At 34.6% G+C, this 15,607-nt stretch overlaps 1 protein-coding gene across 1 annotated transcript in view; it reads left to right on the top strand.

Moving 5' to 3' along the window:
• LOC135118197 (uncharacterized) overlaps positions 1 to 12,590 on the top strand; it is a 50,322-nt gene extending 37,732 nt beyond the window's left edge. The window contains exons 3-4 of the mRNA XM_064039477.1: positions 9,282 to 9,580; positions 11,190 to 12,590. Coding sequence (XP_063895547.1) covers positions 9,299 to 9,580; positions 11,190 to 11,234 — 327 coding nt within the window. The 5' untranslated portion in view covers positions 9,282 to 9,298 and the 3' untranslated portion in view covers positions 11,235 to 12,590. The remainder of the gene's footprint in view (positions 1 to 9,281; positions 9,581 to 11,189) is intronic.
• Positions 12,591 to 15,607: the final 3,017 nt, after the last annotated feature.

Here is a 15,607-nt window from a genome sequence, read left to right as displayed (position 1 = left end):
AGAGAGGTACATAGTTCTAAATTAAGAATTTTGTATGTTTTAGAACAATCCTTTATTTAAATTTAAAACAGTTCTCACAAATGTCCTTATTTCTTATGTGATTTTCAGTTTTCATACATGTTCTTTGAACAACTTTTAAATCTCAAAGTATCAAGATTTTTTTATTCGACCAATGCATTACGTATTCTGTCGGTATGGCTTCAAACAATAGCATAATTAGGAAAACAATAGTATTGAGTTATCAGTAATTGGTATCAGAGATTTCTCCTTTCTGCTCCAATGATTTTGATGTATGTAGGAGTTTTGTAATAAAGACTTTTATTGTTTAAAATCAAGGTGATAAAAGACGTAAAATATTATCTAGGATCAATGAATTAAAAACCGGAATGTAATTGTATTTTGACCAATAAAATTTTATATTTGGAAAAGTATAAGAGCTATTTTTTAGGTGCAGTCGGCTTGAAATCTTACAAATTATTAATTATTTTATGATTTGGTATAGATAAGATTCATAGTAGCTACATAACTGTCGCAAATGAACTAATATGCTTGGAAAAACTTCACGACCATAATTTATTTATCCTATACCTACCTAATCACCTACCTAATCTAACTAGTTAATATTATACAGGTCAAAAGTTTATTTGCTCGGGAATTACTGGACTGATTTGAATTTTCTTTTTTCATTATTAGAGATTGCTTATTTTATCCGCGAAGCTGTTCCGGACTGCGGATAAAACCGTCGGCAGAAGCTAGTTTCAAATAACCAAGACTCGTCTACCGTTGAAACACGATACGAGAAACAAGAAAAAAATACTAGTCCAGTCAAATTGAGTATCAATTTCGGATGCACTTGTCAGCATTCATAAACGGAAGCGGTTCGTTGAGCCGCCATTTTGCATCCGCGGCGCGTGCGCACTACAATTACGACTCCTGCGCACCCCACGGTTTAAATTTGGAACGCTTCCGTGCAATCCCTTGACGTGTGACAGTTTGTAAACTATTGCTTTCAGGAAATTTAGTTTCTGCGAATAGTAATGCTATTGTAGTTTGTTTGTGTATATAATAAACTTTTTGTTGATGTTTTAGTTCGAAGTTTCCAGTTTGTTTGACATCAAGGTTGAATAGAATTAGCTCAACGTGCTCAACTGTTTCTATTTTCATGCCTCCATCCTTATCACATTGCCACAACTAGATTCGGTCAGCGGTTTTGCCCGCATACTGTGGGAACTACTTCGCGCACCCGGAAAAGAAAGCCTTATATCCTTCCATAATAAATGGACTATCTATCTAACACAAAATTTTCAAATCGGATGACTACTTCCTGATATTATCGCCTTCAAACGAACAAAGAAACTCTTCATCTACACAATTTTAGTATGGTTATCCACACCTGTTAGAGATACTATCAAGTGAAGCGGTTTTCCTAATAGGTAGTAGGAACTAAAAATCAAACCAGTCTAACTAATTTCACAGTCGACATTTCTCGTCCAAATCCCACATATATCTTTCCATAATAAAGAATGAGGTAAATGGTGTGATGTTACAAGCTATCTCGATGGCTATAACTTTCGACCGCGGGTTTCAATAGTAAAAGTGCGTTAAACGGAACGTGTTGGAATGAAACGTAACATTTTTATGTCCTCACGTTGGTACGTTAATTAGGGCTGCCAGCTACGTGAGGAATATATTAAAGATCCACCTTACAATATAATGAGAAAGGTGTGAAGAAATGGACGTTGAACTGGACCTTTAGCAATAACTTTGCAATATAGAAGTTAGCCATATGACTCCTTAAATTGGGGTACTATTGACTTCACAAAACGTTGCAAAACATACAAAACCAACAATGTAGTTACTAAATAAATGTAATACTTTTGAAAATGACCAAATTTTCTAAACATTTCTCACGTTCCCGTAATATTAAGATATCCACATCATTTCTAAATGAGGCAACATTATTTTCCTCATTTTCCGTCAGTTGCACAAAGCTCCATTAAAGTTAAAGCTTCATTAAATCTATTTAAAGAAGCTTTAACTTTAATGAAGCTTTGTGCAACTGACGGTTTAACTTCTGTAAATTTCAAATGCAAGTCAGACTTGCTCATGCCAGCCCTACACACCCTCTAAGTTCCTCAGAGTGTGAACTCCAGCATTGTATACTTACCGTACACGATGAAGCGTGATTTATGTCTGTACGCGATATAATTATGACGCGTCTAGACGATGTACGCGATACGCTTCTTACAAAGGCCGCTTGAAGGTTTTATGTACGTACTCTTACTTTCAGTTTATTTATGTATCTTTAAAATTGTTTCGAAAAATCTTGAGCCAAGATACACTATAGCCAAGATACTTTTAAGTTAATTTATTTTGGCTCAACAAAACATCTATATGGATGTCATTATCTTGTTAAAATATTTTCAGCACTTACTGCTGCTGTGTTCATGCGAAGGCAGTTTCAGAATCTTACTGATTAAAACCCCCATGTTCCTTATTGAGCCCTTTGAGTACCAGGCCGCGGTAACTCTTTTGAGTAATCTCGCAATTCCCAGCAAGCTTTTTTCTAAGAGAGACAAGTCCTCGAAATGTCTTTTTATTTGCCCTATACTTACAATTTACAATTAAAATAAACTAACATACATACCAGTTATCAGTCTACAATCAATTTCTCACCTTCCCCCAAACAATGAAAGTTGCAACCTATACTTACCAACACAAAATCAGTGCACTGGTCATTAAATCCTTTCGGCTGCGCCTACGCATGGGTTGCGCGGGAGTGGAACGCGTGAAGATCACAGATAAACCTTGCAGCCCTTCATTAATATGGATGGGACGCATTTTTTCTGGAGATCTATATAGATCTGTGTAGCTTCCGTTGAGGGTGCGTATGTTTAACATGAAATTAAGAAGCTAAAATAAAGAAAATAATTTTGTGTGAAAAAGGGCTGTAAGTTTAGTCGTCCCAGGTACAGAAATATAAAACTTTTATTTGCAAAAAATGTAGGTACATAAGGGGTGTAAGGGGTGTTATATAAATAAAAAAGAATCTTCGTACATTCTGCCAGCAGGCACGCGAAATTTAAAAGAGTACAGTAGTAAAGTAGGTATACAATTTAACAGGCAGTAGGTACCATTTATTTTTTTAACAAAAGTCTATTGCAATTATTTATGTTTACATGGTTCTGTCAATTGCCTTCAACGATCCTCACGTATACCTACCTAATATCAAAGTCTGTATAATATGAAAGGTTACCTAAACCAATAAACGAAAAATCCTGTAAACTACCAGTTTGCAAGCCTTCCTATCAACGGTTATTTTCATTATCTCGCAAAAAATGGAAGCTAATAACCTCTCTATCATAATACGGGAACTTCACCACATAATTTAAACGTAGGTTAGTACATAAAAATTGTTATCATACTATTATCTTGTATTGACAAGTCAATTGCCCCATGGAAGAGCAAACATTGCCACAATAGGGGATTAGGTTTGATAATAATGATATGCGATGCTAAAATGGTGATGATAGCCAAAGGGTGTGATAAGGGACAGGTGCCAAATTGGATTTTTAACAGTATTTTTTTTAATAGCATCTGCCAACGGTGGAGGACGCTTTCCCCTTCCAAATATAAATAATAGTACATACCTATTGTTTTTAAAAGTCATCATCTTCGATCGTTTTAATAGTATCATAGAGAATTTCCAAAAACAACTTAAAAGTTACCGCGGCCCTGGTATATAAAAGGCCTACGAAGGAACATGATATAAGTTTTTGTCAGTAAGAGTCTGACACTCCCTCAACGCTGCTAATCCACAGCGGGATGACATCTGATGATTTCCCAAAAATGAAATAAAAGTACCTTCTCCTTTTTGGGAAGTCGGTGAAAAAAAAAAATTGGCGAAAATTGCAAGATCCATCTTCTCATATAGGATACCTCTTTATACATAGGCGACTGGTAGTATGTTAAGAATGAATGAGGGAGGCAAAATTTGCATTTACCGATCGTAAAACCAACAATACAGTAATATATTCATGCATAAATGACGCACAACCCAAACTTTTTTAAATAAAGGTATATAAGCGTAAAGATTTCCCAGATAACTACTGCGCCCTTTTTAACGAGATACGCCAATTTTCGACCGGATTTCATTAAATAATTTCGAAAATTGTTTTATTGTAACTTCTCTTATTAAACATGATAATATGCCACTTATATTTCTGTTTATTTAAACACAAACTGTGTACATTTTACTGAAGAAAATCAATAAAAGATAACCCTTTTTGGCAGTCGGTAAAAAAAAAACATCATTTTAAAAATACATGGCAGGCGATGCCCCACGTCTAAGTCTAGCCTAGTTTTATCAACTCTTGCAAATAAGCGTTACTTCTAGACCAAATTCAAGTTTTTTTATTTCATTTAACATGACCGAACGCAGGTACTTATCAAGTTAGCAAATTAGAAGATAGTCCTTAATGAGTATCATGAAGAACGCTCTTCAAGAAGCTGCAAAAATATTTTTTTCTAAAGAATACCATCATTAATCTTCACGTCGGCACGGTTTCAGTTCTATATTTACACTCTGTTGTCAAATAAAAAAAGCGTAAACAACAAAAGTGAAAAGTGTAAGTGGTTGACTCACCCAGTTGTTGAAAACACGCGATGCTATAGTCTCACAATAGAATTACCGCCAGACAAGCTGTCGACATTTTGTATAGAATACACTAGTATACATTATAGTTTATTTTACTTTAGATTACGTATTTGCTATTCTTTAGGACTCATATTGAAGTTACACTAACACAATCTCGAATTGGTAACAATAATTAAATAGATATTGGTAACATTCGGTTTAGAGCCAGCAGCTGGTCTAGCTATATTATGATCCAATGAAAAGTGGCTCTATTACGACTACCTTTTCTACATATTTTTTTGCATTCTACCTTTTTATTGCAAAAATTACTAGTAGGTTAGAGTAGTGCATCACTAAGAACTTAAACTATAATTTCTCGATTTTTTCTGCTGCGCTATGAATTATATCATTCTGAATACACATGCATTGTATTGTATGTCCTTTAAGGAAAAATATGCATGTTTCTACATCACGTTGGACACTTGAGACTGCGTCACACAATACATAGACGGACAGACTGTGATTGTGACAGACAGGCTCGTGAGACCTATTGTGCAACTGCATACTGGATATACATATGTATGTATCTATGGATATACTCGTGGATTGGGAACGAATAGTTATTGGGTTCTGATTAGCTACATTTACATTGTTGAGGCATAATAGTGTTTTATAGGTATTATAATAATGAGATGGTTTGAGCTTCAATGTTATTTTTAACATTTACGACGTCTGAGTGACTGAGCCTCCGTCCAACCAGCAATAACACTCAATCTTTGGATGACTTGAAACAATTGGCGTGATCAGAAATAACCCCAGAGATGTAAAAACTGTACTAAATCCTCATAATATTAGTCTAAATGTACCGACTAATCTAAAACTAAGTTACACCCATCAAACAATACAACTCATCTCTAACAAGATGCAAATATAATAAATCAAGCCTGACCGCGCGATCTCTTGCGTCGAGCCGCGCATTCAATTGTATTTCACGCGCATCTGTCACTCAGTCCCACAGCTAAATATAGACTCAAATGTAGGCCAAACCGTATTGTTGCTAACTACTTCAAAACTAGACTAATTGAACGGTTTATTTTGGGAAAAATAGATGCAGTTTTATTGACGGCTTTTTGTAAATTGCCGGCTTTTTTGAGCCGTCTGAAACGGGTCATTGGCACTTGATGCGTTGACTGTTGTCTTTTAGTGTTCTATTAGAAAATGCAATAAAACCTGTCATGTAGTATTGTAGTTTATTGATGGTAGAAATAAAAGCCAGCATGAAAACGACAGTAGCAAACATCTTGAGAGAATTGACCTATTGTGTTTCTGTTAATGACATTTTATATATAATTTTGTACAGTTTTCTCTGCCTGACCTGACCAGTTTTAAGTCCTTTCCGTTGCAATAAATTCAAGCGTTCTACATTTTTGACATATCTAATAGGATAATTTCATCCTAACATAGGATGGAGGGTGTCAAAATGCAGTTTGATCAAAACATTTTATGAGCACTTCCTCTCTTTTTAAACGGTTGGTCGTGATTTTGGTATTTCCTCTGTCGTGTTCCCCCAGATCCGGCGGAAAATGACCATTCCATTCTCACGGGGGGATCCTCATGACCTCCATTTGACATGTCGGTTACTGCTCCCCGGATGACTCTCTGAATTGTCTAGTGCATATGTATGCATTTGTGGACAAAGATATTTGTATGTACTACACTATATTTCCATTTGGTATTTTGGAGTGTGACCCTCTACCGGAAGGCACGTGAAGACGTTGGTCCCGGTCATTTTGATTGGACATCTTTGAAAATTGTTACGGGTAGTCAGACGCCAAAAAGTCAGACCAAAGTGTATCGATTTGCTCGTGACAAACCAAGAGCTATTGTGCTACCAAAGAACTGGGTGGAGGAGATCAGGTAGGCAGTAGCTCCATGTATACACCATCTACACTGGTCACCTCAGCGGCATCCGTTTAAGACTGGAAGCCGACCCCAAGAAATGCCCTAAAAGTCACATCGACAACTGTGAGGTTCACTGTTCAAAGGTTAATGACGTATACATTTTGGGAATTACAAAGAACAACCACGTAGGTAGCTCAGGTGGTCAAGATCATTCGCAGAGGAAACAGCCAAGTATTCGCCGAGCATATAATATCCGTTCTCGCCTGTACTCATTATCGTCGGGTTTTGGCCATTGTTTACATTCTCGGGTACTGTCCGTCAGCGCCGGCCGTACTGTAAACTAAACGCGTTAAGAGAGATATTTTGTTTTGTAAACACTCGCCGGCAATTGTCGTTGTGAGCGTTCAATTGTGCCGTTGATAGGTACGCGGTGGTGGGATTGAAAGAATATAAAATTCTTTTTACTGTGACTATATTAAAGTTATAGCTATACCAAAAAGGACTGCAAAAAACTACAGAATATTTACTGACTACAGATTTGCAATCGAGTTTCATTTTCCATGTTTAATTTTAAGCGACTCCCCAAAAAGGAGGAGTTTCTAAATTCCTCAGATTTTTTTTTCATGTCTGTTAAACGATTACTCAAAGACGGTGGACTTATTTTCAAAATTCTTTTTGGTTTGATTTCTATCAAACCCTTCACATAGGTACATTGGTTCTCTTCAAAAGAGAAAACACACATTTTACTTATTTTTTTACTTTCTACTCAAGTTTTAAAATCTTTTCCCTCTGAGGAACGATGTGCTTCATTAACTCGAGCAGTGCAATGTTAGTGAAATAATACAGGTGCCTACCTATTCACTAATTGTACGTTCGTTAACACGACGCCTTTGGGCAGCGCTTGCGCAGTCAAAACAACTGGCTACTGTCCACCAGGGCTGTCTTACGCTGTGATTTTACTTTTACCTACAAATATCGTATCTCTATAGTTTCATCTTAATCTTGAGGGTGAATTAGGTATTATAAGTACATACTTACCAGTCGTACGTAGTCATATATTTTTTATCAAAATCACCAAAAGCCGTTAAACTATTTCACCACGTGTAGAAAGAAATTGTGTCCCAATTGATGTCTTTGTCGACGGGGACACATTGGCATATTCTAACAATTTGTTTTCGTTGTGCTCTATATCTTAGGTACCAATAAAGTCTAGAACCACATTTCTTTTTGAAACAGTCATTCCTAATTTCCTTGCTAGAAATTCTGGCCATCGTTCAACCCTATTGCCTACAAATTCTCGTTCACTTGCTAATGAGCTGACACCGTTACTGCAACTCGCGAATTGTTTGTAGGAGCCACAATATGCACCTTTAGACCTGTCAAATGTTTAGCGCCTTACGTAATGTTTGTCTGTATGTCTGTTCGTATGTTTGTTTGTCTGTTTGCCACTTTCCGTCTTCGTAGAACTTGTAAAGCAACGGGTTTCTGTAGCTACTGATGTTTGGTTCATTGAAAAAGAAATTAGTTGAGCAAGTTCTGTAGTAGAGAGTGGACTATATTTTGAGCTGCAGTTTTGTAAAATTTAATAAAATTAAATGAAAGTGAATGAAAATTTAATTTTAAAAGTTGAATAAAAACCAGGTTGGGGCATAGAAAAGTAAATTAGAAAGCTATGTGAAGTAATTTGATTTCACTGCCCAGCAATTGGCAGTTTTGCGTGCTATATTGCTAAAATAAATTGAATATTTGCTGCATTGATACGTTGAATTTGGGCAATATATTTTTCTCATCTAGAAAACTAAGACTTAAATCATTTATTTTATAGACTAATCCTAAGTCACGAAAAAAATTCTACACCTAGTTGTTTCTTATAAATATCTTGCTTCATCGATCTATCTTACGAAGATGCACACAGACCACTAATGCACAAGATAGTGATCTCATTATGACGTCAGTTGTTACGATAGATGCGCCTGCGCATAATTAACCTTATTTCATCATCAATGGCTACTAATGAGACGGCTGTCACTCAGCACTAGGATATTTATTTAATATATAATAGTTCTGTTATTTGAAAGTGTTACAATAGGAACCATGTGTTAAACAGTTAGGAGTATTGACGGCTTGAAACAAAACAACTTATTAATGAAAATACGCTGCGTATGAAAATGTCAATGAATCAAAATGCGTTACGTTACGTTTACGTTATGTGAATTATGATGGAAAACGCACAAATTTCGATATTGCATCAACCTTGTAAATTGGTGGATTTCGGAGTTCAAGAGCAAAACTGTAGTTTGGAACAACTATTTTTGAAAATGATCTCGAAAGCTGTATGCAATGCAATTTCCAGATTCTGAGTCGTAAATTCTGAAGTCGAAGTAAAAAATGAATGCGTTTACAAAATCCACGTGAACTATTTAAAGAATTTGTTCATAGCACTAACAACTTCCAGTTTGTATGCAAAACAAATTTGAGTGCGCCGTGCAATGCTCAGACGATTTCATAATAACAGTCTACGAGTGTACCTAATGCATTACTAAGTTTTCGTTCGAAAATTCTAATATGTTTTGATGATAAAACCTAAACTATTGCCCTTATATCAAATAGATTTGGGGTTATATCATATTTTGCTTTTTCCATTATTAAAGAGAAATCCCAATTTTTTGTATGTACCTAGATGATTTCGCCAAATCAAAGAGTCCTTTCAAAATTATTAACAATGAATTTTCTTCTTCCACAGATAAAAACCAAAGAAAAATGCCGTACCAAAGAAAGATACCCGACAACAGCAAAGTCCGCAGACAACTCTTCCCACAAGACAGTACTGAGAAACAAGCTAATAAGGACAATATGACAAACGTATTACAAGAACTGATAGCCAATGATAGACAAAGGAGCATCGAGAATTGGAACTTCGACACAGCTAAAGAAATTCCCGTTAAAGGAGATTGGGAATGGTCTAAGACTGATGAAGGCAAATGGATCGGTATTAATTCTAAGAAGAGTAATGAACAAGAGAATGAGAAAACTCCAGTACAAGTAAGAAATAGATCTGTACCGCCGATTAGAAAGAGGAGGAGGGATGTAGCTAATGAAATTGATAATCAATCTGTTAAGAGGAGATTGTCTTTAGTTTAAAGTAATAGTATTTTAAAGGCTGAGTTGGATGTCTTGTGTCGTAGATAGTATCTACCATAGTTTAATTTATTTCGTAGATTCACATCGCATTTGTAAGCGGTTTATTTTGTTTCTTATTTATGAGTAGATTTTCTTTATTTTTCTTTATGTTGCTTATGATATTACAATCGTCATCAGTTTCTATATTTTGTAAACCATCATCAGCCCTGAAATTAAATGAAAAATCATTGAATCTAGGGAGAAGGTTCTTCGGTATTTTTTCTCACAAATTGCATTCTTGTTTTGTCAACTGTTCTCTAACCTTTTCGAGATGAATATATTTGTATGATATTTTCTTGCCGCGGCAATGTGCAACTAGGTTTAAAGGTGCAATTAATAAATCACGATTTTGCTGGGTTTCACTTTTCTTTCTTTTTTCTTTGAAGAATTTCAACATCTGAGAGATTAAGTATATGACGGCTCTTTTCTCAGGTTATGTGAATCATTTTTCTTTCATTCACGTGGAAACCCAGATTTCGCTTTTTTGTACCATAATACGCTTATATCGTGCCACAATTTAGGCTATTATATAGTAAGTTTTAGTTTTGTATTTTGTAGTATTTTAAATACTGTTATTTTCAATTTGTATTATTTTGGCTCACCCTATTTATAAAAGACTGTCTTAAGATTTTTTTTGTATGTTTTTAGTTTAATTTTATTTGTAAATATTGTATTTTCCGCTACTGACATCACATTTTTTAGTTTGTTTTTTAAAAAAATCGCATGTTTTGGATTTAAAATTTATTTTAATTTAAGACTTTCTAAGCTCATTATGGTTTTAACCATAGGAGTTAATTTTAGTTTAAAAAAAGTTTTTGTTTTGGACGAATGTGATCACCGATAATTTTAAAATTATAAACATACTTTTATTCTAAAGTGATATTTATATAGTTGCTGTGCAAATATATTAAATAAAAAATCTTTCATTTTTGCACTAGATTCAATATATTAACATTCCAGTTTTCTTCCATTTTTAATTTCTGTTTCCCTTGCTTTTTACACACTGTCTACATCTCTTTTATTCCTTTTCCTTTCGCAGGTATGCTGGAAGAGATTTCTTTAGAAATAAGCATTACCTTTGTAAATTCTTTCTTTCCTGTCATCTTTCTTTATTATGTGTGTGTACAAAAATTTGTAAATAAATAAATAAATATTAATATCAGAAGTAAAATCATAATTACCAATTTTACCGATATGTGCAATCTACACCTTCATTATTTTGTAATATATTTGCACAGCCTTAGAATAGCCTTATTTTTATTTTGTACCTAATCACAGTAGTTATAAAGCGTAAACAAAACTCTAACTTATTTAATAATAAATCTCCCCCTAACATTTTAACCCTTAGATCTCGGTTTCAATGGACATAAGATAGTGACTGTCCATTTTTATTCATGTTTTTCATAACCATTTCACGGTCTTTATCGATAAGCTAAAAAAGCTAAAAATAAGATCTAACGTTTTTTTACAGCATGAACAGCAAGATAAAACGTCCCAGATGATGAAAAAATCATAGACATCTTCAAACTAAAGGGATTGACAGAAAAAATAAAAACAGTAACCATCATTGTGATGTTCATAAAAAAGAAATAAATGTTGTCCCTATAAAATTTTGCTGACACTAAAACACGTTTTTACGAATCAGCAAAAGTGTATCTTTTTAAGACAACTCGATTTGTCCAACCATTTCATCTCATGAAAGAATGATCATGTAGGTACCAAATGTATAAATTTATAGATATCACAAAGTAATATAAATTATTTACAACAAAAAAACCCAATATGCCTACGATGAAGCTATGATTATAAAAAAGAAAATTACTCTTAAAATGTGATACAAAATTTAATAAAATTGTACATTCTGCGATATAGGTAAATAATAACCTACTTTACTATAGTAATCTTACTAAACACACATTTTATTTAAAAGAAAAAATATATTTTTAAGTTTTATTTCTACACAAGAAAAGATACCCATACGGTATCGGAATAACAAATGAAGTTTGAAAAATAAAAAGTTTTCATTTAAATAGTAAGCTGACATTATTATTTAATTCTAATTGTTTTATGGTGGGTACAGATTTATGTAACATGATTACCACAAATATAATGCAATGGATCATCATTTGCCTAGCCTTTTCCCAATTATGTTGGGGTCGGCTTCAAGTCAAACCGAATACTACTGAGTACCGGGGTTTTACAAGGAGGGACTGCCTATCTAACCTCCTCAACTCAGTTACCCCGGCAACCCAATACCCGTTGATAGGATTTGTTCAATATACTGACTGCTGACTATAATCCGATGATGATATTATATTGGTGCCGATGCACGAATCTTGAGCGCTGACCTTCACCTGCGCAGAAGTAATTTATTGGGTCCCTTTTGTATGAAGTGAAGCGCGTGGGGCGGGCTAAAGCGGTGATTGGCCCGCAGCGCATCGCGTCATAGCCGTCACTCGGGATTGGTTCTTTGCTAATAAATCACTTCTGCGCAGGTGAAGATCAGCGCTCAAGATTCGTGCCGAAGACTCTATCTGTATCGACTGCCATAGATGTTCAATGAAATAGCGAATATTAAATATGCAAGGATATCGAGAAAATCTTGTTACATGAGTCTGTATCCACCTTTACATGTAAACTTATCAAACAGCTATATTCCAAAGTCCACGTAGGAATGCCTAGCTTCACATAGTGACTTCTAGCAATTACTAGAAAACTCTAGAAACATGTACTTATTTTAGATTTTAACCTATAGAGGCATAACTTTTCGAAATTATGTACATAGCCATTGTTTAGTAAGTATTATTTATAATTTGCTACGTATTTATTAAATTATTGTAATCCATTGTTTTAATTAAATGAATGTCTCGTATTTTTTGTTTTGTTTCATTTTATAATTTATGTTCATCATCATCATCTCAGCTATAGGACGTCCACTGCTGAACATAGGCCTTCCCCTTAGATCTCCACAGATACCTGTTGGAGGCGACCTGCATCCAGCGTCTTCCGGCGACCTTTATAAGGTCGTCTGTCCACCTTGTTGGTGGACGTCGATAATTTATGTTGGTTTTTAAAAATCCTGGAAAAATTCTAGAAAAGCTTCTAACTGACTGTATGGTATAGTATGGACCGTGATTTGAATCCTAAGTTAAGGCAAAAATTCATCACGCATTTATGTCGTGAAAATCAAGTGAAATACTTGATTGCTTGATTAATATTTAAATGGTACATAATATTAGTTAATAGATTTCCACTTACCTTACAAGCAGAAAGTCTCTTTAAAGACCTGTAAAAGAAATAAATAAGGAATTAGTTAGGTGCTTAACAGAATCTTTTATTTTTTACACACAACCTTAAATCTACCATTACAGGACGTGCCTAAAGCGGCAGATAGAGGTTCTTATTATTTATAAACTTTAATAAAATAACAAATTAACGTTTTCCATATTTAACTAAATTCGCAACTTATATACACCCGATAATACTTTAATCATCTTTTTATTCTATTCTTTGAACTCTCATCTCTGTGATCTTATTTCTCATCACGGCACACTCAATAGACATGACCGAACAGTAACGTAACCGGTTATACATCAGTGTCGGTTAACTCTTAACTTACATAATCACATACCTTTCGTTCAAATTGTATCAACCGTGGCGGCTTCTTGAGACGAATTGTTAGATATTGGGTTGGAAGTGTGTTTGAATGTAACGGCTGTAAAAAGTTGCTGCCTAATTCTGCTCATAATTAGTAAAATATATGAAAAAAAAACTTCATACAATGACAAAATGATACGCAACCCATGATATGAATGATGATTGAATTATTATTTATCGTCTTTAATAATGGATGGTGGTGGCCTAGTGGGTAAAGATCCAACCTCTCAAGTATGAGGGTGTAGGTTCGGTTCCAGGTCAGGCGAGTACCAATGCCACTTTTCTAAGTTTGTATGTACTTTCTAAGTATATCTTGGACACCAATGGCTGATAAAACGTGAAGGAAACATCCTGAGGAAACCTGGACTATATAGTCTGAAACCACCAACCCGCATTGAGCAAGCGTGGCAATGCTCAATCCTTCTCCGTGACATACTTATGCGCCAAATAAAGTATAAAATATCTAAAAACCTTTTTAGCATCAGTTGGATTTAACTTACGCTTATTAAAACTAATTAGATTTACTAATTTTACGGCTGGACAAGTAATAAATACCACAAGTTAATGTGTAGCAAGTATTCGGTACTTGTCCCACAATCTATGGTATTTCTTATGTAGGTTGAACTGCCTTCGCTTTTAAAGTTTGGTATTCGCATTTACTCTAAAATAATTAAAATAAAAACTAGGCTAAATACAAAAAAATACAGATTTTAAAAGCTGGCTGTTGAAACATTTTAATTTTGGTAATTTTATACTATACTTATACAGCCTTACTTATAAAAATCATCTAAGCATCATAATTAATTACTACTGAAGATAATTTTTACTTACATAGATATTACTACTTAAAGCGTTAAGTAGTGATTAAATATTTGGGTTCAATAGTTAAGACATGCTTAAGCAACGTTTATAAGTAATTATTTTTCTTAAGCAAGTTTTAATTATTATTTAATTCACGTTTATAAGTGAGGCTGATAATGGATAAAGCTCAAAGCAAATCTGACCATTTCAGAACTGAATTTTCAATCTCAAGATACATTTTTAGACCCGATTTTCCATTTGTATATAAAAAACTACAGCTTAAAAAAATGTAACAATACAATAATTTTCTTCAATTAAATCCTAGACCATTCCTTTAAGTTTCCCACAAGCACACAACAAAAACTATTGGAATGTCCATCGCATCCAACACCACACCGATGCACATTGCACATTGCAAGTGCACCCGAGGCGTATCACAAACTAGGAACTGATTGTGTTACACCTGCATTGCAACTAACGGTAACTGGTATCTGGGAACCGCGCCCACAGGATCAAATTGAAATCTATAATCTGTACTATAATATAAATCTGAAAAGTTTATTTGGAAGCGATAAACTCAGGAACTACGGCGCCGATCTGTAAGAAGGTTTCAGTTTTAGATAACCCATTTATTGAGAGAGTAGGTATGTAAGATACTTATAATGCCATCTGGATTGTTAAAACCGCTTTGAAAAAGAATTTGAAACGGCTGGCGAAAGCCGGAGCCCCCAATCGCGTAAGGCGTTGTTGCTACTTTTGCTTTTCTAAGAAAATTTTGAACCCAAAATAAATACCTACTTTATAAGTACTTACCTATATTTTTAGAACACCACTTTTGTAAATGAAAAAGGCACAATTAATACAACTACATACTACACAAACAACAAAAGGAAAACACCCATAAAGAAAAAGATACAATCTCCCACACATTATTTGTAAAACATTTAGTGCGTCCATAAAATATGCGTAGAAAATCGGGACATCTTCCTGCGTCCGTCGACTGTGACGTCGTCTCGCGCGTTACGCATAATGTATGCACCCTTGCATCCTGCGAACAACTGCGTGAAATTTTGTTTTTACGCTGCTTTTGTACTTTAAAAGTGGTCGGGATTGGAAAACGTGATGAAAAGAGTATTTTTAATGTATGCTATGTCAAGGTTCGGAAAAATGCAAGTCCAAAGGTCTTGCAACTATTTCAGATGTTCCGAATAAAGTTTGACCGTTTTTTCAGTGTATAATATAGCTTATATTTACAACAATATACGAATAACACATCCTTACTAATAAACGCGAAAGTTTGTAGAGTACGTTTGGTCTTTTTTCACACAAAAACTCAATCGCGAAATCGCGGATCGCGGGTAAAACCGAATGGAACAGAAAAGACAACTACCTAAATACCCTTAATACGTTTGGAACGGCAAGTAGGTAAGA

This window comes from Helicoverpa armigera, chromosome 19, assembly GCF_030705265.1.
Source record: "Helicoverpa armigera isolate CAAS_96S chromosome 19, ASM3070526v1, whole genome shotgun sequence".
Classification (NCBI taxonomy): Eukaryota; Metazoa; Arthropoda; class Insecta; order Lepidoptera; family Noctuidae; genus Helicoverpa; species Helicoverpa armigera.
This window is presented reverse-complemented; position numbering and strand designations above follow the sequence as displayed.